General features: G+C 42.2%; 1 protein-coding gene across 5 annotated transcripts in view; it reads right to left on the bottom strand.

Annotated features, from left to right (window-relative positions):
- SMG7 (SMG7 nonsense mediated mRNA decay factor) overlaps positions 1-24,147 on the bottom strand; it is a 53,870-nt gene that overhangs the window by 6,913 nt on the left and 22,810 nt on the right. For 2 of the 5 annotated variants that reach the window (XM_071751211.1, XM_071751214.1), the window contains 16 exons: positions 23,373-23,490; positions 22,311-22,443; positions 18,990-19,161; positions 18,084-18,155; positions 16,989-17,139; positions 16,524-16,659; positions 14,331-14,493; positions 11,639-11,795; positions 10,080-10,150; positions 9,687-9,747; positions 8,804-8,923; positions 7,906-8,341; positions 4,271-4,415; positions 2,925-3,313; positions 1,639-2,004; positions 54-203 (listed from right to left, as the gene is read on the bottom strand). In XM_071751211.1, the coding sequence (XP_071607312.1) occupies positions 54-203; positions 1,639-2,004; positions 2,925-3,313; positions 4,271-4,415; positions 7,906-8,341; positions 8,804-8,923; positions 9,687-9,747; positions 10,080-10,150; positions 11,639-11,795; positions 14,331-14,493; positions 16,524-16,659; positions 16,989-17,139; positions 18,084-18,155; positions 18,990-19,161; positions 22,311-22,443; positions 23,373-23,490 (2,840 nt within the window). The remainder of the gene's footprint in view (positions 1-53; positions 204-1,638; positions 2,005-2,924; positions 3,314-4,270; positions 4,416-7,905; positions 8,342-8,803; positions 8,924-9,686; positions 9,748-10,079; positions 10,151-11,638; positions 11,796-14,330; positions 14,494-16,523; positions 16,660-16,988; positions 17,140-18,083; positions 18,156-18,989; positions 19,162-22,310; positions 22,444-23,372; positions 23,491-24,147) is intronic. The other 3 variants (XM_071751215.1, XM_071751216.1, XM_071751213.1) reach the window with 2 other exon arrangements.

Raw genomic sequence — 24,147 nt, 5'->3', positions numbered from 1 at the left:
GAGAGAGATGCCAGTTAAGAGTGAGAAGGAGCAGAAATACATCAAATACATACAAAGAGGCTTCGTCCAGGAAGAGAGGCGAGAGGCCCCAGCAGAGCTGGGTAAAGATCAGGAGGATTAGAGAAAATCAGCTCTTCCTCCTCCTCCAAGGCAGCCAGACTCTTTAACAGGTCCGGAGGAAGCAGAGGGGAGCTCTTGGGGTCCTAGTGACAGAAATGAGCACAGTGAGACAACAGAAGGCAGAAAAGAGAACAGCAAGAGAGGGCAAGGAGAGTCCAAGCAGTGCAGGATAAAATAGCAAGAGGAAAGAAAGGTAGAAAGCAGCATGCAGGGGTGGGAGGTGGCAAGGAAGTGTCAAGGTGCAGAGAAAGTGCTGAGCAGAAAACATAACCAGCCACGTGGCCCTGCATGTCCTGGGAAGAGAGCAGGGATGGGCAGCTACTTTTAGTGGATTGTGGGCTTCCCATTGCACCCATGCCAAACACTGAACCTGTTTTCTCATTCAAGGACAAGGAACATGAAATCTAACAATTATTCTCCTACAGCTGACCTGTGGGTAATTTAGGTTTCAAGCAGAATTCAGTTTGCATCTTCTTCCCTCCTCTATTTGTGGATTCTAAATCCCATGAGACTTATTTCCCCTGCTAATGGCTCCTATGCCAAATGACCACAGGGCCAAAAAGCCCTGTGATGTGCCAGGCAAACCTGACGTATCAAATTTTGTGAGACACTGAAAACACAAATACCACAGACACAGCTTCTGCCCATACTGCACCACGCTTGCATCCAGGCAAGGCTTCCCTTCTAGGAATGAGAAGAAGGCTTTGAGCCTGTCCCATCTAAAAACCACAACCATACATGAGAGCAGAGGCAGACTCCTGTAGGTTGCCTGCTTTTTGTCTCTGAAGAATAAAGCCAAGTGATCTGAGCTGACCTCCTGAAAACCCTGGGTGCAGTTATAGAGGTTTCAAGAAGCCTCTGCTTAAGTTTCCATCACCAAAAGCTCTTGCAGACAACTCCAGGACTGTTAATAAATAGCAAAGACTGCAGGTTTTACAAACTGCAACACCAAGTACCACTGCATGAGCAGAAGCAGAGTATTCCCTTAGTGCAAGTGGGAAGCAAGGAAGTCATTCAGTGCTCTCATGGCATGGTGGGATTTGCAGGAAAACCAACCGAACATCATCCAATACAACATGGCTCCTACCATACCAATCCCCAGCTCCAACCTGACTACTGGAGCCTCAGCCAGACACTCACAATGCTACATGGCTATTAAGAGTTCATCTTGAAGGGTAATCATATAACTGCAATTTTTTGGATGGCTTTTATGGCTTCCATCAGCTGCCAGGCAAAAATTTTCCCCAAAACTACCAGCTGCCATGACCTGACACAGGGCAGAGATCAGTGTGACATCTACACCAATCCAGACTTATTTACACCTCCTTGAAACCAAGCCTTCAAGAGAGAAGAAAACAAGACAACCAAACTAAAGCAGCAAATCTACCAGTGTTTGCTGGAGCCCCGTTTACTGACACCCAGCTCCCTATTTAATGTCTCCTGTTGGCCTGCTTGGGGCCAGAGGGTATTCCTGAATGGGGGAAATGGCCTCAGGTTGTCAGAAAGACAGATTTTTACCTCAAAGGTCATCCTGGAGACAGCATCCTGCTCTGGGCGGAAGACTCCTTGCCGTTTTCCCCGTCGGTCCATGTTTGGCTGCTGGGCCATCACCCTGCTGTCAGCCATGCCATAGGAAGAGTCCCAGTAATATTCTGGCACCTTGACTTCTGAGGGGTTCTGGTTATATGGCTCCATTGGGAAAGGCTTCATTTTTTTCTCCAGAGGTTGCTGTTGCATCATGGGAGGCTGTAAGGACTGTTCAAATAGTTTGAGAGGGTCCTGGGACTGCAGGTAATAGGACTGCTTTACAGGCATGATCTTCCCCAGAGAGCCTTGGACTTGAGGTGGGTTCCAGAGCTGCTTTGATGAGTCTGTCTGGGGATACTGAGGCAATTATGAACAATTAATAACATTCATTGAATGCCTAACTCCATTCAAATTGTCAGTCTGGCTCACGTGTGCTAAGCCACTCCACAAACATTCTGATTTGCTGTGTTATTCACCAAAATTCACTCTTCTGACAGGCATCTAATACTCCCTAGAGTATTACACAACCAGAAAGACCCATGAAAGAAATACCTGATCAGAAATACCACCTTCATATTTTATTTATTAACAACACACAAATTCCATGAGATACTTTCATCTCAGATAATTCTACTTCCATAGTCACTAAACCTCAGCTTTTTTTTCACATTTTCCCAGAAGTTCACAGGTCATAACGTTTTGAAGGGCAGTTTTTAATAAGTAATCCAGTTAGTTTGGACTTGCTGGAGAGAGTTCAGAGGAGGTCACTAAGATGCACAGGGCTGGAGCACCCCTGCTCTGGAGACAGGCTGAGAGAGTTGGGGAACACCAAACTCACAGTGGAAAGATCAGGGTGGGAACCAGGACCACAGAAAGTTGGGGTTGTTCAGCCTGGAGAATGCTCCAGGGAGACCTTAGAGCACCTTACAGTACCTGAAGAGGCTGCAGGAAAGCTGGAAAAGGACCTTTTACAAGGGCATGGAGTTACAGGACAAGGGGAAATGGTTTCCTCTTGAGAAGGGAGATTTAGAGGAGACAGTAGGAAAAAAATTCTTTGCTGTCACAGTGGTGAGACACTGGAACAGGTTGCCCAGAGAAGCTGTGGCTGCCCCATCCCTGGAAATGTTCCAAAGTCAGGATGGATGGGGCTTGGAGCAGCCTCCTCTAGTGGGAGGTGTCCCTGCACATGGAACTAGGTGATCTTTAAGGTCCTTCCAAGCCAAACCAACCTTTGCTTCTGTATTTTGAAATGAACCTTAGCACATTGTCAAGTTTACCTGCTGGAATCCGGAGTGGTGTGGTGGGCTTTTCCCCAGGCCCTGCACAGCTTTTGTAGGGGACTGTTGCTGCTGTTTCTGGGCCAGAGCTTGGACCTGTAACTGGCTTGTGGACTGTGCTGTTGCCTGAGCTGGTAGAGATGAGAGGGCTTGCTGGGAAGGAGGTGGTGTTTGCTGAGGTCCCTGGGTCATTGGCCCTGGTCCAGAGGGCCTTTGCTGGCTGTAAGGAATGTGGGACTGTTTCCCACCTTGCACCTGGTTTCCTGCAGGTGAGTGAGCTGTGGGCTGGAGGAAGGTTCCTGGGACAGAAACACCACCTGGGAAGGTGTACCCCGTGCTCATGGAGAAAGCCACAGGAGGAGGGACAACGTAGGTTGGAGGTGGAAACCCTGGCAAAGATAAGAAAAGCACTTTTAATCAAAATGGGGCAAAGCAGGGAGCTCCCTCAAGACAAGATGTAGTGTGAGGTTTTGGTTGTTCAGGGTTTATTCCCATTTTGCTCATTTAGACTACAAGGACAGGAAATACCAAAGTCTGTTCCTTCCCTGCAGGGAAGGGACTAAACTTTTGGAGAGAAGCCATCAGTAAGTCTACCACCTCCTCCCAGAGGATCACCAGTTTCAGGATTAATTTAGACACAGATTTATATATATAAGCAAAGAAATCTCCATATCTGCAGGATCCATTTCTTTCCTCTAGTTCACAATGAAAAGCCAGGTTTGGAAGGCAGGCTTTAATTCTGGGTCTCTAAGGTCAGGTTTTATGCTGATTTTGGGACAGGGAAGACATCCTTCTGTCTTACATTGAGCAGCTACACCAAACTGCTGCCAGGAAGATCCATCTTCCAGCTATTTAGTGAGGAAACACAGACAGCAAGGTATGACAGGAACACTCCACAACAAAATGGAGCAACACAGAAACAACAGCAAATATGACCACACAAATTACAATTAGAAACACGAGCAAGGCTACAAAAGAAAGTGAGCTTTAAAGAAAAGTGTTGTGACTGATCCTTTGTAATGGTGTCCTAAGCACAGGGAGTGTTTCCTCCCAAGACAGCAGAAGACAAGAAGACTTCTGTGTTATGACAAACTACAGAAGCAGCCTACTGTGAAGTTCCTTGATCTCCCCCTAGCTAACCAAAGGAAGGAAGATGCCAGATTTTATGGCACACCTTGATCCCAAAGCATAAAGGAATGTTATTTATTTTGTTAAAGAGTTCTGCTTTGTAAAATTCTCAACATGAGAATGCACAGTCACTAATTCAGAGGCTGTAACAACCAGCACTACAGGGTTTTCTTTGCAGACAACAGTAAAGCACACTTCAAAAGAATGATGCAAATTACCTGGCCGGCTAGGAAGTGGAGGGAAGGCTCCTGGATGATGAATGGGGATGAACTGAGAACTGCTGGCCTGGCTTGGAGTCTGAGTTACAGGTGTTTTCCTGGCTTCAGACACTGGAGTCTTCCTCATATCTGTCTGGGATTTCACCTAATGAAAAAGAAAGTAAGAAAAAATTTGGCAACTTTTTCTCTAACTACCCATATAACTCATTACTTCTCAAGCAAGAAAAAAATCAAACTCCCAGACTGTCTGTGAGATTACTTCCCTAAGGAACTGGGAGAAGTTTGGAACAGAGGAACCCAGTTGCCTCCTCAGTGACCTTCAGCAGGTTGCCCTGCCTGTCCTCAGTTGCAGTGCCATAAAAACAAAAAGTGCAGATGCTTTTACACTTCTCCTGGGGCACTGCTGCAATCTAACTCATGCTGCTTACATGCACAGCACCTTAAACCCTACCATGTTCTCCCTAGGGAACTCTGTCAGCCTAATCCACACAGTGATACAGCTGCCCATACCATGAAAATCCTGACCTAGAGCATACAGCAGAAGTGCTTTAACCTTTTTCAGTTTATTGGGATTTTCTGTTAAAAGAGGTGCACCAGTATAAGGAAGAGAAGAATGGAATGGAACGTTTACCTGATTCTGAGTCTGCTGCAGTCTGGGTCTTCCTGGAGGAAGACAGAGGGGAAGACTACTTTCCCTTTTTGTTCAGCTCAGCAGAACTGCCTGGAATGCAAGATGGAGCAGGCAGGAAAAAAACAACAAGCAAGGAACCTGGGCAATACAGAAAGGGCCCAAGAGCAGACCTCACGCTTCAAAGGTGAATGAAAGAAAGGAATCAAATGAAAAAAAATCCAAACCAAACAAACCAAAAGGTGTAGGATTTATTTCAACATTTAGTATTGCTGAGTTAACAAGTGTTAGAGGCTTCTATGGCAAAATACAGTGGTAAGGGAGTAGGTGCATCCAAACGCTTTAAGTTCTTTTTCAAATAATTCAGATTTTCCCCTTTAAGAAACTATGGGAGTGAGGTTTATTTTTTTATTTAATTTAGGAAGTAGATTGTAAGAGTGGAAGGTTTGGGCCTATTTTTGATCTCACACTAGAAATCATGAAGGAACTCCACCTCAAGGTCTGGCTGATGCTAAGCAACATGAAGGATGCTCATGCTGCATCACTTCACTGCCCACCTTCATCCTTCCTCACATTCTATCAATTCAACTTACATTGTGCTGTCCCTTTTTAACCCACAATGAACCAAACATTTTTGTTATCCAAAAATCCTAAAAGAAAGCTGCACATTTCTACATCAGTGTAAATGATGTAAATTATACTTTTACATCAATGTTGGAGAACTCAGAAGACTCTTTCTGCCACTGGGATTTGAAAACACAAGCTCTAGTCTGTCATAATCCCTCCCCTCCCATGATTTACACTTCATCTTAAAAGCTAATCACTAAAATTGATTCATCAAGACAGACAAATTTCAGTTGCTTCCTTCCTTCTACTTGGCCTCCCTTCCCAAGTGTCAACACCATCAATCTCTGCTCCCCTGGTGGTCCTGAGGGCTCCCACAGGGTGTCTGGGAGAGACCCCATTTCATCACAGGCACCTAAAAAGTTCATTACACCTTGAGCAAATCTGCATGGAGCACCTCAGCACCAAGTGTTATTTTCACTGAAAAGCAGAGAGATTCAGCCTCTATCACATCCTCATCATCCTGTCCAAGCATGCAAGTTTTCCACTTCTCTGCAAAACAGGACTAATTATTTCTGTGTATTATCTAAAAAACTATTTTGTTGCAACATCTGCAGCATTTCAGCTTTGGAAGGCAATGAGCTATCGACAAGATAAAGCCTGAATTTTCAAGGAAGGCCAAAGCAGAGTGCTAACAGACCACCAGTCAGTGCAAAACCTCCACTGATTCCTCCTCAGTCAGGGCAAGCAAACCTCCCTCCCTGGAGGAGGTCTGGGTAAGCAACTCCACCAAACTATACAAGACAAAATGCATTTCACTGTAATAGTTGCCATAACAAATACAGCTGATAGAATTGAAAAGTCAAAAATAATTTCTATTCAACAACAGCTGAAAAGTGAGCAACGCATCAGAACAGATTCCACTCTACTTGGATTTGAAATTAGGTTTTTTTGGGTTTGTTCTCTCAAGACTAAGACAAGCAATTTTCTGATAATTAAGCTGGGTTCAAATTAAAATATCCTCCCTATCCACAGAATTATACACAATTTACAGGAGATCTGGCAGGTTTTATTTGCCTCATGTACTCCATTTGCAAGACAGGGGAACTAACACTGAAACTGGGAGTTGTCCTCAGTCTTGCAACCATATTCCAGACCCATTTAACAAATACTTCAAAAATCTGCTATTCTAACTCGCCTAAGTTGTTTTTCAGATACCAGATTCTTGTTTGGTAACTCATGAACAAGTGCCACGTGGTTTCTGTAGGTTTCTTGCTTTTACTCCCCTTGGCAGGACCCCTTACAAAACCAACTGCACAGCACTGCCAGCTCAGATCTTCCCTTTCATAACAATGATGTTTAGTAGTAAATAATCACAAGAACCAGAAGAATGATCCAAGGGTCCCAACACCACACACCAGAAAGACTGGAAGAGCTGGTTTGTCTGGGCCAGGAAAAAGAGACCTCAATTACCCAAGACTTCAGAGCTGCTGCAAAGAGTGAGGCATAAGTTATTCTGCAGATCTGTCCTGGGAAGCTGTAATAGGCTTCCACTCAGGCAAGGGAGTTAAAAGTGCATTAGGAAATAATGCAAGAATGGTGAAGAACTGACATTTTCTCTACGGAAATAAGAGTCTCCATTACTATCACGAAATGCCTCCAGATGTCAAAGAATGACCTGAGATGCAGGCAAAGTATCCAGATACAGATCAGATCAATCCTGAAACTCTACACTCATATTTATTACCACTCAGTGGAAGCCAGGCCAGCAAATTCACTATCCACTTACAAGGTGAGCATTTCTGCACACAGTGCTCCCAGAAACAGAGGAAAAAAGCCTCAAAAAGCATGCCTCAAAAAGATGACTAAGAAAAGAGCTGCTAAAATGAAAACCAGCAATTCTGAGCAAGCAAGGGTGTAAGTGCAGTGTGGCTTTCCTCTCTTCCACAGAGGGCCACCTGATTGCACACACAGTATGAAGGATCTTATTCTACAATTGGGTGGGTTTTGCGATCTGTTTAATTTATTGAATATGCACCAGAGAATTGAACCCAAAATGCAGAGAACTCAGTTCCTTCACAACAGACTGCAGCACAGGTAAGAGCATGACTACAACCTGTCCATCAGAACTGCATTGCTAGCCTCAGTAATTTGTGGAACAACAGGTAGAAGCTGGTTTTTAACTACCTCAAGCATACAGTAAAATCTCCTTTCATTGCTGAGTATTTTTTCCTCCTCAACAAATCGACAGAATCAGGGAAAAGGCACAGACCCAAAGATTGCTAATACCTGGACAGATGGTTCTCTTTTATGCATGTATTATCTGCACCTGCAGGACCCACCAGGAGACCTCAATTCTACTGTACCCTTCACAAGCCATGACAGCCCTGACAGAAACATGGTGCTGTTTATGCCACAGCATCCCTTTGATCTAAAGGCTTACCTGAACTGCCACGTTCTGCTTTCCTGCTTCCTGTATCTTATCCAAGCTGCATTTCTTGATCTCATTCTTTCTTTTATTGGTATCCTTCTTCCCATCAGTCTTATTGGCTACTATTCCTTTGCTATAGTCCCTTCTTTCCCTGCCTACATCCTTAGGGGGATAGATTCGCCCTTGCTCTCTGTTCAGTTCCCGTGGTTTGATGTTCTCTTTGAACGTGACCATCGGTTTTTCTCCTGCATCACAGTTGCTGTTGAGGCTCCTGCCAGAGGACAGAACTGATTTGAGTCCAGGGCTCCCATCAGCAGACAGCAGCTCTGCAACAGATGCTTCCTGCAAGGCAAGACTCTCTTTGGCTTCACTTGGGTCCTCCAGCAATAATTCCGGGATTTCTGTCAAAAACAACAGCTTTCCCACCTCATTTTCACACTGAATCAACCTGAAAAACAAAAGCAGACAGAAAGGAATTGAAAAGCAAGTAGGCAGAGCTTTTTACAGGGTAACCCACCCCCAAATTACCCAAGTCATCATATGCACCCAGCACCTCTTCACCCCAGCAATAAGATGTTACATCTCTCAGCTAAGGGCATTCTCTACCATCCATGACATCAGCTCACCTGCAAAGACTCTTGCTACCATTTCAAATACCATTTCCACTTAGCTGTGCTGCAGTATCACTAAGAAAGCCTCATCAGACATGCTGCATTACTCCAAACACTTCCCTGTCATAATTAGTCAATTAAGTGATGGCCCAGAGAACACATTATCAGCACCGTCAGCATCTTGTGTTCACTTTATACCTAACTGCAGTGCCAAATAAGGAGAAAAATACAGCTCTGGCACCTGTGCTACCTCATCTTACACCTGCAACTGAAAGGCCCAGATGCAGCTTTGCAGTTACCTGGGCTGGTTATCAGCAATCCATTTGCCTGTGAAGATCAGACGCTGCTCCCGTATCCGACGCTGCTGCCCTTCCCTGTCTCCTGTAATTGCCTGGTGGCCTTTAGAAAAATCCAAGTTCCTAGTGTTGATATAGGAGAGAGAATGATATTAATAAGACAGCCTGTGCAACAGCTTTTTTTCTTTAGAAACACAGCTGGGTCAGCATCACTCTATTACAAGCTGTGCAATTTCAGCAGGTATTATTCAATACATGACAGTCGTGGATGCTGGGTTTACAGACACAGTGTGCATCTACATCAAAGAATCACAGTGCAATTTCAGTAAGAAGGGACCTTAGAGATCATCTAGTTCCAACCCCTCTGTACCTGTTCCAGTGTCTTACCACCCTCACACTAAAGAATTTCTTCCTTATGTCTAACCCAAATCCACCCTCTTCCAGCTTCTGACTTCAAGAAGTTTGGGTTTGGGTTTTGTTTTTTTTTTTTTTTGTTTGTTTTTGTTGTTTTTTTTTTTTTTTTAAGAAGATATCTCGTCTCTGTGATAATTGAGAATCACAAAAATAGTTGAGTGAATATTGTCAGCATTTGTGTATGATGTTTGGTACAGGGACACAGTAAAAACAGTATTAATTTTATCAGTTTACAGAAGAAAAACAAAAAATTCATAATCAATATCATAAGCTCCTGACTTTTCCCAGAGTTTTACTGAAGATTTACTCACTCTGTACTCAAGTCCTGTGCTGCCTATTACAGTTCTTATGAAAAGATATCTACACCAATCCGTCCAGCACTAAGCATACACAAAATAAGACATTGTAGAGGTCAATGTCTACCAGAATAGTGACATCAGCAAGAGCAGAGTTTCCTTCAGCTGTCACCCACCTGAATGAGGGCCTCAGAGCCAAGAATCCTTGCAGCTCAAATTCTTCTGGAAGGGGGGTTGCTGGTGAACAGACAGCAAACAGCATAAGGAAAGCATGAACACATTCAGGACAACACCAAGTAGGTACCTCAGCAAGGTCATTATACAAAACAAAGCCTTTACTAAACATGCTTAGTTGTACTGGTACACCTTGCAACCCAAGGAGCTCAGAAATTACAAGCAGAGCAAACTCTTGGTGCAAGGAAGCAGCATTTGCAAAGTATTCTTATGTACTGAAACCAGAACACAAGGTGATCCCTATTTGCTCTTCAACTGCAGTTCCCCTTAATGTCAGATGAAAACCCATGGACTGTTCCCAGTTTTTTTACAGCACAACCTAAAATCATCCTTACCATTATTATTGGATAGATCTTCTTCATGAGGCTGGAAGCTGTTTAGAAGAGAAATCAGCCAGGGCCATATGCTGCAAATCAGAAAACAGACAAACTATAAGTGAAACTACAGAGCATAGAAACTATTCACCTTACCAAGAAAAGGTTAAACTCTTGTTACACAGCCACATCTTCCATTAATCCTCTGATTCCCAAGAAAAGGCAAAGTTTCTCCCAAGTGCCAGTAGCAAGACCACCTTCTGGAAAGAATTAATGGTTTTTCAATAGCCAATCTAAAGTTACCAAGAAAGCCAGGCTCTCACAGCATAACGAATTTTACTTGACAATACTGCAAATTTTTAAAGCACCTGTTTGCATTTCACATTTTCCAGTCCAAAGCTGCCTCCTCTCAAGGACACAGTGAATTAATCAGTTAGGAAGCAAAATAATTGAACAAAACACCACTGCACTTTTGTTCTGTGAACATGAACACCACACTGTAGCACTGGAACAGGTACCAAGATGGTCTCAGTAGGGACTGCACAGAGTAAGATCATTAAAAACCAGATGTTAATTGGCAGTTTCCCCACCCTGCACTGCAACAGTAATACAAGCAAGAACTGGAAATTCTTTACAAAGGCCCTGGGCAAATAATGGAAAAATTGGAATGATCACTGTATAGGCAGTTAATATTGAACTACCACCAAAAATCTGCTTTCTCCTGACTTGTTAAAAGCTCCAACCCAAAAGTCTAAGCATCCTGCTTCAGCTTTAAGTGGTGGGCAGGAAGACCTTGGAAGCAACTGATAAAATATTTTAAGGAGTCCACTGCTTTGTGTCAGGGAAATGAAACTCCATCTTCCCTCAGCAAGGCTTTCAGCCATCATCTAGCACCTGGGCTGCAGAATGCAACATGAACCCAAAAGCCTGAGGCCAGCCACTTTCCTGTACCACCCCAGGGACTGGAAACATGTTTATGCTTATTCTCCACACTAAACTAAGTTCCTTCCCATGTCTCGCAAGGAACAGAAGCAAAAAAAAGGCAAGAGTGCAAGCCTTGTGCAACCTGCAGTAAACTGCAGTCTTCACGTAATTTGAAATAATGAGATTTTGTAATAAAAGATCTCTAAACAAGAGAGTGATGTAGTGACACATGTAAAAACTTAAATGTAATGTGATTTCCACAGGGCAGGGCTGGAAAACTCATTTCAAAAGAGCACACAGTAGTACTGGTACAGTCACTTGTGTACGTGGTTCTTGCCTTCAGATTTATCAACTCTTCTAGGTGAAAACATTTCCTTCCTACTTCAGATGCTCATCCCCTTTGGGAATTATCCACAGGAAAATGATAAGCAGTGAATGAGGACAACCGAAAGTTTAAAAGGGAGTGTGGGTTATTTCTCCAACCAAGAGCATGAATAAGTATGAATTCAGAGTAACTTTTGAGCACACGCATTCTCTGTGGTTTTGATGGCTGTAATAGTGAGTCCTACAACCACTTTTCCCATTATTAATTTGTATATCATCAGCTATTACCACCTTATGCAATTAAATGTATCAAAAGAAAGATGAACACTCACTACCGTCTTTCATCCACAACTGCCTCCTGAAAAACACTGGGTCGAAGTTTCAGCCAGTCCATTGAAACCTTCACTGCTGGAAGAGGATATGCAGCCCCAGAGTCCTCCTGGTAGTCATTTTGTAAAGGACACTTGCACAGAACTCCAAGAAAGGACACTAGAAACAGAAAAAAAAAACCCAACACAAAAATAACCCAAGGTGGGAGTGACAAATGACCAAATAACCTAATGCAACACATCCCAGCCAGAAGACCTTTATCTGTCAGCCAGCTCTTTAGAACAAAGCAGACCAATTACCTAATCTTAAAAAAAAAATCCACCAGCAGAACAGAACATCTTTTTTTCAAGTTTTTTCAAGCAGATTCTTCCTGGTATTTCTCCCCCCTCTACCTTTTTAAGTGCCTTGGCAAACCATTTTGGCAAGTTAACAAAACCAGGTGAGACAGGCCCATTACAAAAATATTAATTCCTTTATTACAAATTATCAACTCTGCTATCTATCTGTATTTCAGAGGGCACACAAGCTGAGATACAGCAATCACACCAGTGTGACCATGGTGCTTTCAGAATCAGCTCCAGGCTAGAACCAGGAGAAATCCAGCTCTTCAGAAATCCAGCTCTTCAGAAATCCAGCTCTTCAGAAATCCAGCTCTTCAGAAATCCAGCTCTTCAGAAATCCAGCTCTTCAGAAATCCAGCTCTTCAGAAATCCAGCTCTTCAGAAATCCAGCTCTTCAGAAATCCAGCTCTTCAGAAATCCAGCTCTTCAGAAATCCAGCTCTTCAGAAATCCAGCTCTTCAGAAATCCAGCTCTTCAGAAATCCAGCTCTTCAGAAATCCAGCTCTTCAGAAATCCAGCTCTTCAGAAATCCAGCTCTTCAGAAATCCAGCTCTTCAGAAATCCAGCTCTTCAGAAATCCAGCTCTTCAGAAATCCAGCTCTTCAGAAATCCAGCTCTTCAGAAATCCAGCTCTTCAGAAATCCAGCTCTTCAGAAATCCAGCTCTTCAGAAATCCAGCTCTTCAGAAATCCAGCTCTTCAGAAATCCAGCTCTTCAGAAATCCAGCTCTTCAGAAATCCAGCTCTTCAGAAATCCAGCTCTTCAGAAATCCAGCTCTTCAGAAATCCAGCTCTTCAGAAATCCAGCTCTTCAGAAATCCAGCTCTTCAGAAATCCAGCTCTTCAGAAATCCAGCTCTTCAGAAATCCAGCTCTTCAGAAATCCAGCTCTTCAGAAATCCAGCTCTTCAGAAATCCAGCTCTTCAGAAATCCAGCTCTTCAGAAATCCAGCTCTTCAGAAATCCAGCTCTTCAGAAATCCAGCTCTTCAGAAATCCAGCTCTTCAGAAATCCAGCTCTTCAGAAATCCAGCTCTTCAGAAATCCAGCTCTTCAGAAATCCAGCTCTTCAGAAATCCAGCTCTTCAGAAATCCAGCTCTTCAGAAATCCAGCTCTTCAGAAATCCAGCTCTTCAGAAATCCAGCTCTTCAGAAATCCAGCTCTTCAGAAATCCAGCTCTTCAGAAATCCAGCTCTTCAGAAATCCAGCTCTTCAGAAATCCAGCTCTTCAGAAATCCAGCTCTTCAGAAATCCAGCTCTTCAGAAATCCAGCTCTTCAGAAATCCAGCTCTTCAGAAATCCAGCTCTTCAGAAATCCAGCTCTTCAGAAATCCAGCTCTTCAGAAATCCAGCTCTTCAGAAATCCAGCTCTTCAGAAATCCAGCTCTTCAGAAATCCAGCTCTTCAGAAATCCAGCTCTTCAGAAATCCAGCTCTTCAGAAATCCAGCTCTTCAGAAATCCAGCTCTTCAGAAATCCAGCTCTTCAGAAATCCAGCTCTTCAGAAATCCAGCTCTTCAGAAATCCAGCTCTTCAGAAATCCAGCTCTTCAGAAATCCAGCTCTTCAGAAATCCAGCTCTTCAGAAATCCAGCTCTTCAGAAATCCAGCTCTTCAGAAATCCAGCTCTTCAGAAATCCAGCTCTTCAGAAATCCAGCTCTTCAGAAATCCAGCTCTTCAGAAATCCAGCTCTTCAGAAATCCAGCTCTTCAGAAATCCAGCTCTTCAGAAATCCAGCTCTTCAGAAATCCAGCTCTTCAGAAATCCAGCTCTTCAGAAATCCAGCTCTTCAGAAATCCAGCTCTTCAGAAATCCAGCTCTTCAGAAATTTAGGTGTAGATGAACAAGGCCAATCATGGGCTGGATCAGGTTAAGCAAGTCAGCACTATGTGGCTAACTTAGACTGCTCTGCACTCCCACTTAACTTCTAGCTGGTATTATCAAGAGTACAGAAGCAGTTTTAGTCCTAGTTCAGCCAACTTTAGTCCTGCTGAAGAACCAGCTCCATTCAAAGCCACTCCAAGCACACTGCAGAGCAGCCCCCTGAAGAGGGTAACACCCACTGCTAAACTGGATCCAAACTGTGCACCTAAGTTAAAATGTTCCTTCAGCACTAAGATACAGAGTTCTGTCAGGGTTCAGATGGATGAAGTCCAAGAAACATAAATCCAGTGTTAGTCAGCACTGCCAGACACAAACAACCCTACCCAACCACCTTCTCTCAAACTGTTTCCAACACTGCCCATCCTCATCACTTCCCTCACGCAGCCATTAAGCCAGATGCTGGCAGGAAATTACTAATGGATTCCGTATAAAACCAAAAGAAATCCAAAAATCAATTTGCTTTCCTACTTACTGAAGAGAGCCAGTAACTGTGTCCAGCAGAGCTGCTCATCCTGGCTGTAGCTGTGCTGTTCTGTTTCATTGCTGAAGTCTCGGAGATGATGCAGTTGAAAGAGATTGATGACAGTAATATGTACTAACTGCTGGGAATTGAAGGCCTTTTGGAATAACAACCTCTGCAACAAAGACACACAGACAAGAGGATGAATCTTTATGTGGTGGAACACACACTTGAAAGGATTAGTTGCTCCTTCACTACTTGACTAATGCTTCTGCCCTTAAGGCAACATTCAATTTCTTCTCAGGTCATCCCTAGGAGCACAGTGCTGGGCTTTAAGCCCAATTTTGCTCATACACCAAATTATATGCATAAGGAATCAACATTTTCTTGGACATGGCTCCCTTTCAGAACCAGTTTGACTTCACTGTGCAATGACAGCATCAAAATGCCACTGCGAGGATTGCAGAGGATGTAGAGCCACTGCATTTTGTCAGACTTTTGAAGAAATAGCACAGAGAAGGTGACAGTTTAAAAAAAAAAAAAAAAACAGCCTTGGAAAATGTCAATGCTGAGTGATTATGTATTAAGGAGTAATTCCACATCTGACTTTGTGGCTCATGGAATGCCATGGTGGACTAAAATAGCATGAGCTATTTCCAAATGTATTTCAGTAATTGTCTCAGCCACCTCTCGGAGCAAGGCAAGAGATTTTCATGTGCTTTTTTTGAGCACTGTAGAAAAAAGGGCATAACCTAAACAAAAAACAACTTCTCTCCAGAGCCATCAGACAAGGAGACAAGTGGATTAACCAGCATAAACACCAGGAAAAAGTTTGAGCTCCCTCTTTAACCTTGATTTTTAGACCAAGCTGACAACTATAATTGACTGCTGGCAGAGCTGGCAGCACCAGAACCATGGGCCCAGCTGAACACTCCTCACCCTGCAACTCCTCTCCTGATTCTGAGCTAACATCAGCCACACAGTTCAAGTGAGCACCCACCATACAGCCAATTGCACATCCAAATTCAACACATTAAAGTCAAGAGAGCTGATCTTTAGTAAATTAAGCTTTATGTTGCATAGTATAGAAGCCAAAAAAGAACCAAATCAGGGCTCAATTAGCTGTCTTTAAACAGCCTGGATTAACTCAGAAAAATAAGACTGTTCCACACACCTGAGCAATGCTCATAACTATTGACTGTAAGCATTGTGGAAGTAGTACTTGTTCAACAGCCACCAGCACAGAAAGTGAGATAAAAATCAATGAATTTTGTAACTACATTACTTTAATGCCCAGCATTCAAACAACTCACATTCGAATCTCACAGTTCACAAGTTGTAGGGTTTTTTGTTTGCTTTAAAGAATATCTGGACCCAATTCTAGCAGCCCAATTCAGTGCAAAAATCAAACCTGGCACAGTAAGGAACATATGTAATTCCTTGTATTTCTAGGACCACCTCCCCCTTAACTTGAAAAAGCATCTACTACACTAACTCCATTGACCATACCCATACTACAGTTACTTTCCACAAATGAAGATGTTGAAGCAGAGTAGTTTCCAAAAGGGATGCAACAGCTCATATAATGTCCACTTTGAAACTGTACTACCTTGTATAAGTAACTTAAATAATTTTTTTTTTATTTTTGCTACATTGTCCAACTTAATGAGCTGGCTACCTAATTAATGGGTGTTCCTAGATTTTCCAGAAGACCCCTGTTGTGAACAGTTCTAGTCTACACACAAATAAGTTTGTACTGAAACACTGTTTTTACAGGCAAACTGCTGACAGGAGAAGCAAGTTATCTGAGGAAGACTAAAAGCAGTCTTAATAACCAGTGAGAGTGCATGAATGTCATCCAAAGTTGAAGCTCTGCAAGTTCCTCAGGCAACTGAGCCAAGACTTCCCAGATGAATCAAATGTTTTGCACAGGTATCCAAGATTCACCCAGGTTAAAGAGCAGAAAATCAACTCGAGTCACTGGTTTCTCCTGCATTTCCACCAATAAACAAAATCCAAAAAACCAAAACATTTAAAAGGGAGAAGAAATTCCTACTCTATGTAGGAACCATCCAGTAATGCAGACCTTCCATAACTGGCTACTTGAGCTTCCTCTATTTTAGCATGGGAAAAGTTAAATGTAATTTCAGAACTTCAGCCACTAAAAATACTCAGTACACTAATTAATATATTGTTAAAACTAACCTTGAACTGTTCTTCCAGCTTTTCACGAAGAGGGCTCAGCTTCTCCAAGCTCTTACTCAGGTACACATGGCCATGGAATTTAATAAATGCCTTGATGAAGTCAGACACGCTCCATCGAGTCTTCACCTCATCCCGACTACATTCAGAACAGAAATACCCAACTTTGGTCTTTGGAATCAGACACAACATTACAAATGTTCTCAATGGAGTTCAAGAAAGGAGGAACATCTATGCAAATTTAAATTTACTTTTTCACCTCGGCACAATATGCTTATTCCCTTCACACTCAGGAGAAACCCAGACAAAAATTTTTCTTCGGTCTGTGCCTGACTCTTCTCTGACTGGAAAGGGCTCAAGGAACTTCTGTTCCTGCTATGAAATGTCAGCAACTCCTGACAAGGGAGGTACATTTGCAAAAAGTCTCCTCCATCCTACCCAAGCAGAGGAACACATAATTTATCTTACCTTTCCAGTGCTTTAGAAAGTGCTTTTTGTAGGTTAGTGGAGGCAGCTGGGAAAGGAAACTTCACAGCAATGCTTCTGCAGTAGTAGAAAATTGTGGTCAAGTGGTCTCCTTTGGAGGAAGCTAAAATAGCCAACTGATTATAAGGCTGACCTAAGGGAGAAAAAGAAGTTGTCAAGGACCAATGTGTGATTTTCAGGTTTCAGAATAAGTATGATCACCTTAAAAGGGAGCACAGAGTTCTAAATCTTCACCCACGTTTGGATTCATCTGCTGACTGCTTTACTCCAGCTTCATCAGTACCATTCAAATGAAAAAGCTTCTAAATTTGTTTTGTTTTGGGGTTTTTAAATATGGTGCCATGACTTTTGTCAAAATAAGAAGATGCTGTCAAAACAAATCTTTCACCACCGACCTATTTATCTTCATCTATTTGGAGAAAATCTAGCCCAGATTTACCTGGTGAGGCAAATCTGTAAATTAGTTAATAGTTTTTGCCTAGAGAGTAAAAATTTCTATACTTAGAATAGGGTAACTTTTCAGTTCTTAGAACATAACTGGCTGCAGAACTGAATTACTGGTTTTAGAAACCCAGGTCAAAAATAATTTATCCTTCTCTCACCACCCTTATGTTTTGGACCACTATAAGCCTATAGCTAAAAAACTAGATCCATAAATGAAAGGAGCTCTAAACTTGCATGAGCAACTTGGAAAACTTTATTTTAGCTACCAAGCTTTACAAACTGGCATATGAACAAACAATAAGAGACAAAAAAGCAGTAGTTAACTTTTAATTTATTGTACTTTATAACATGTGAATATACTACAGTATAGTGCAGCAACAATGAAGCCTTGGAGTGAAATTTTATTGCCTTCTTTGTTTTTAGATCTTCACAAAAACAAGACAAGTGACAGCAGTCAGGCAAACAGCTAATTTCTAACTGATTTACCTACAGGTCAGGCTTTATTGCACGACTGTTTGGGTATTTGGGGAGGTTGGTTTATATAAAATGCCAAGTTTCCAACTGCCACAGAAGAAAAGCAATAACTCCAATGTTCTTTTGGGGTTATGAACTCAGAAGGTATCCCAGACTCACCATTAGAAGGGACAAGCTGAGCTGCATGTCTGTAATAAGACTCTGCCTGGCTGGTCTGATTCCTATAACGAGCTAAGAAAACAACAACAAAAAACCCCAAATTAAGACAAAAAAAAATTAAACTCTCCTGCATTTATTTTAATACAAAGCAGTTTACCTGAAGAACATTTTATTCTTATTTTAGAAATAAGCATCAGAAGAACATACAATTACACCCAGCAATGTAAGGATACAAAATATGAATTTTCAGGTGGTTGTTTTTTCTCAGCTGCTATTGTCATGACTTATCTGCATGTAGAATAATACTGTGCCAATAGCACCACATCAGAGAGCTGTAAGTATTTTTCACACTTTGCACAACCAGCAACTAAATCTACTTTCAGGTTATTGTAAAAGCAATTGCAGATTCCAGTGAAAAAAAATAATTCTACAACACATACCTCTCCTCAAACTAGAAATACTCAAAGAAATAAACTTCATACAGAAAAGAAACCTCACTTATGAAAGGCTGGATTTCTAACTGCTGCCTTTGTACACGAGATTTAAAAGTAATGTTCTGAAATGGAGAAGAAGGGTAGCCTACTGCAACAAGATTTCATCATAACTACTGGTTTCAACATTTCACTGTGCCTACTAGCTATAACAAGATTAGTACACTGGAAGACAGATTCTAGCAAATCACTAGAAAGCTAGTGATTAACTGTCTCCCTGCATTAATGTGTAACACACATTAGAAAAGTCCAACAGCTTTGCTTTACCAGACCTTTCCCCCTGCAGCAACCACACAATTCAGCTACTAACTACTCATTTGGAGCATGCTTGGCCCTGGGTATGTATAGATCCCTCTTTGAGGGCTGAACACAGGTCCAGCTCAGTGTCCTGTCTTTTTTTCCTCGAAAAACTCACCAATATCTCCAAGGTGGACAAGGCAGTGCTGGCAGATGTAAGAGCAGGAGCTGGACTGTGGCTTCACTATGGCGCTGGTGTGCGTCTGTTTATTGCTAATGATTCCCAGTTGGGAAGACTTTACACGACATGGCAAGTCAACATTAAAAACTGTGCACAATTCCTGTAATAACTGCAAAAACAGGTGGAGTTTAGGAGCTGGCAGACACAGCAGAAAAGCATGGAGACAACAGACAACAGCGCATCACTGAGATGTGGAGTAGCTGAACATATTTGAAGTGAACGAGTCCAGTTTACAGAAAGTAAAAATTTAAATTGCTTTCTCCCTACAGAAGTGACTCAGCTCCACACTACATCATTCTGCTCAGAACCACAACAAGAAACTTTGCTTTTCTTCTCTAAGAAAGAGCTATGCATCCCAAACCAGCAAGTAACTCAAATCCCATGATACCTAAATTACCAGGCAGGCATCAGTGGGGATTGCCTATCAGAGCTCTACAAAACTTTGGGGTTTGTTGGGTTTTTCTTACTGGGGTTGGTTTAGTTTTTTGTTTGTTTGGGTTTTTAAGCAGGACACTCATAAGGAACACAGTCTTTTTAATATCTTGATGAAGTGACACTATTATCTGGAAGTAATAGAAGCTTTGAAGAAGCTCTGAAGAATAGAAGCTCTGAAGAAGCTTGCTCCAATACTGGGAGCAGCACTATCCTGACTTCAAACTTCAGAACAAAACCCAGATTGTAGGCAACACAAGGCAATAGTGGCTAACAGTTCAGTGGCCGAGTTGTAAGTAAATATTTGTGCTAAGCTAACAGTGAGACTCTTTCAAAGAACAAGATCATGGATCTCAAAAGCTAATGCAAGGAAAACCTGACCTTTGCCTTTCTAATTAGGACTTTAGAAGTTTTTCCCAATGAGCTCCAGCAACTACTTTGGAAAGCAACAGTCACTATGTAGCAGAAGTATTTGCTCTACTGTGTTACAGGGTTAAAAATGCAGGTAAGAATTAAAAGGCTGGCTCCCAGCTGGGAATATCCAGTCTCTAAAGAAAAAAGACCTGCAGCAGGGTTCTACTTCCAAATAAAGGTGCTTAGAAAGCCAGGGCTGACAGAGGTGTGCACACTGTAAACAACTGAACGTGCAACACAGCGCAGAAAAAGGCTCATGTTACATGAGCTTCCTGTCTTTCATGGAGTAGATAAAAATCCCCAAATAAGAGGGATCTCCCAGATGAAAGCTGGATAAAAGAGAGCCACCTTACATGTTCCAACATGCTGAATTAGAAGAATTCATGCTCTCTTTCAAGGATGTCATTTACAGAGGCCTCGGAGTTGGAGAGCCGCTGTCTTGGCTGAGCAAAATCTTTAGACTAAAAATGGGACAGTGAACATCAGAGCAAACACAGACAGACAGCCCAGTCTGTGGTGTCATCCACAAAAAGAGCAAAATTCCCTGACACACTGCATGGAAGAACAAGGCTTTTGGGGTGACAAATAGAGGAGATGGTAGAAAATGCTTGGCAGCCATGCCACAGCCTGTCAAACTAACAGCTTCAAATAAGCGTTGCAAAAAAATAATGCCCAAAGGAAAAAAAATAAAATCAGAGATACTGGAAGGACCTGGGGAGTTCAGAATCAAACTAGGAGCTGAAACAGTGAGACTGCAATGCTGTGCATGTTGTAACCCAAAGCCTGTGCAAATTAGCCATGAAAGATGCTCAAATCACTCTTTTGAGTAGAGGTTTCAGCAGTAACAATGTTGTTACAGCATAAACCAATGGGGAAAAAATACAAAACCAGGAAAAAGTTATCTTTATTGAGGTCATTATCTCACACTTATTCTCCATAATCTACTTGGTGAAATCTAATACTGCAAAAAGAATACAGGCAAAAAACTGCAGTAAGCCGATTCCTACTTCATAAGAATAGAAACCACTCTCATTTGCATTTAACTAAAAACCTCACAGAAGATACTTAGCTCAAGAGCACTCAATAATACAGTTTTGGTTCAGGGGGAGAAAAGTTCCTATAACTGAAGTTTGCTATTCTGAATAACTGCTGACAAAAAAAAAAGAATTACAATACAGACTGAAGATGCACTTGTACACTTGGGAGCCTTGATCAAAACACCAACAAGAGATTATATGCTGTATATTCTACACAATACTCTTCAGGACACCCACCCTACTTAAATGCACAATGGTGTTGGGCAACTGAGGTGATATTCAGAAAAAAAAGCTGTATTCAAATATGTATGTAGTATGCACACCAACAGTTCCTGGAAAACAATGATTAAATGCACACCACCCCTGTCTGGAGTTACAAGGAAGGGACACAGAACAAAGCACAAACATCAAGGCATCACACCCATCCTCACTGCATCTGGAATTTTGCACCTATTTCTATTACTGAAATAACTGGAACCAAGAAAAAAATTGATTTTCTTCGCTTATCCTTTCCTATATAGGGGAAGTCTCATGTGGTCCAAAATGAAAAGAAATTACGACAATGGCCCACAAATTCATACATAATAATGAGAAGGTGAGGGGGAATTTTTAGAGAAGTGACAGAACAACTACAAGTACCATGAAATAATGTTTGTTAGGCTTTGTTAGGTGGGGTTTTTTTGTGTTACTGCTTCTCTTAGACTTTATAATTAAAATACAGAATTCTTCACCACAGACAACTGCAGAGATCAAGGTGACTGGCTGTAGGAGCCATTACATCTTCAGATACAAACTTGCTCAAGAAGGCAACAAAGGTACAGCCAGAAAACAAGAGACTAGAGCAAGAAAGTATCATTCTGCATTTTCCTGCTGCTTAACACTGGCTTAGGCAGCCACAGAAGACTGAGATAAAATAAGGGGCTAAATGGACCTTTGGTTTTACCCAAAGCTGTGGGTTTTAGGCTTTAAAGCAGATTATATTAGAAGGGATTAAAATTGTGGCCATGTTTTTAAGGAGCACTAAAACTACCAGATTTCCAGAAATTTCAAGCTGTGGCTGATGGAAAGAAAGCACATGGCCAGCTTTGCAGAGATGCTCTTGTCAAGAGCACTGCCTAATCCAGAACAATAGCTTCCTATGCCAAGGGGAGGAGGGAAAGGCATTTTACCCACCTAAAACCAACCCTCCTGCTCTTCCTCAAAGAGATTACACCCAATAATGCCACTGGAGATCATCCCTCCAGTTGCTGGAGCATCGCAGGAGATCTGACCAAGCTTTGCAAAGGATGCACACACAAACAGTGGAAGAGACTGAAGCATGTTTGTTGCCAGACTATGCAAATATACCACAGCCAAGATATTTTTTGCAACTCACCTGTGTGTAGAAGCCACTAGCTGCCTCCAAGAACAGAGAAAGGTTTGCCTGAACTTCGCTCCGATTTGGATTCGCTCTGTTTTTCGCCTGACCTTGTAGCGTCGTGATCTGATTTTTAAAGGCATGATTCCAACTGGAAACAAAAGAAGCATTTTTCCATTTTTTACTTCAGAAGCATTTTATGCAGGTGGCATAAGCAACTGGAAAGAACTGCTTAATTACAGAGCATCAGACATGGAAATGAAAGATTTGAATTCAGGCACCACTCGGTTTCAAAATGTGAAATTTGAAAGAACTGCATTTCCTCATCTCTTGTAACTGGGATCCTGATACTACATGGCTAGAACTGTAACAGCATTAATATTTGGTTGTAATTGTTCTGGTTTAGGCAGCATAATGCTCTTCCCTTAAAACAGGCTGTGGGGTGTCAAAATCAAGGTTAAAAATCATTCAGTAACTGGAGGCATGGCCAGGGATAACTCAGCCAGCCTACCTACTGCTTCCCTCAGTGCTGGAAAAACTGCATGGTTATCTGAACTAAAGATGTTACAACCTGCATCTTAAATAACAGGGAATGAACTCAGGGTATGGAGAAAATCCAGCAGCTCTTCTCCTGGCTAATATGCCTCAAGTTCTCTCCTCATGTTCCTTCCTCTGCACAGCCCTACCTGAGAGACTGAGAGTCTTTAGCAGCTTCTCCTGTTACACCTTGCTCATAGCTCCAGGTGATTGTATAAGGCAAACTTCCTCCTTTCTGCCAACTCCAAACTTCATACTTTCCCTGCCAGCACAGCTGACTGATGTTCCTAAGCTCCCTCCCTTCCATCTGGCTTCCCTCCTGCATGACATGGCTACTACTAAACGGCCAGAGATAAAACACTGAATGCAAGTCACTGCCTCTGCAGTGCACTCAAGTTTCACTCACAGCACAGCTCTCATTTTAAGGGAAATAAGAGAACCATTCCAGAGGACAGCAACACTTTCCTGGAAATCTCAGGTTTTCCTCCTTATCAACCCAGATTACATACATACTTATATATATATATTTAATGAGGTACTTACAGGTCCTGCTCCACTTTTTTATCTAAAGCATATTCCAAATCGGTCACCAGCATTTTTTGATATAAATCCTGCAGAGCCTGTCTGGATGTCCAGACTTCTGCTGGACCCAGCTTTGAATCTGAGGAAGAAAAAGGAACAAACAAAGAACAGCTCTTTCAATACCCAGAAATTCTCAAATTTACATTGATCTTTCATCTACCAAATGAAGGAATATAACAGTGTAAGATTCCCAATGCCAAACACTGGCTCTCATCAGACTGAGCAGAACTGTGTAATATGAGAACCACAGAGGGACTGGAGATTAACTCATCATTGATGAACTGATCAGTCTCCTGTGACATGAGAAATGGACATGAGCAAAGTCAAATTTAAAAGACTGAAGCAGATAAAAAGGAGGTGAGATTCTCCATAAGTCATTAAGCAGCAGAACTTCTTGCCATTAGATAAATTTTGAAAAACTTCCAGAGTAGCCTGAAAAAAAATACCAGAAAAGAAACCCATGGAGTGATGCTAAGCAAGAATCCCAGGAGGCAGCACTGCTGGTATTTAGAACATTGTGTGCAAGCACTGCTGCATGCTTGCCATTTTCTAACTCTGTGCTAGCCACCTGCTTCCCATCATGGAGCACCCTCCATGAAGGCAAACACAGCTCCCTACTACCTGGAATTACAGCATCCAACTTCCCAAGCCTTCCAGTATCACCTGCAGGAGCAGGAGGGACAAACCTCACCCCAGGGAAACAATCCTGCTGGGGATGGGGCAGCCACTCCTGCTG

This window comes from Heliangelus exortis, chromosome 8, assembly GCF_036169615.1.
Source record: "Heliangelus exortis chromosome 8, bHelExo1.hap1, whole genome shotgun sequence".
In the NCBI taxonomy this organism is placed as follows: domain Eukaryota; kingdom Metazoa; phylum Chordata; class Aves; order Apodiformes; family Trochilidae; genus Heliangelus; species Heliangelus exortis.
This window is presented reverse-complemented; position numbering and strand designations above follow the sequence as displayed.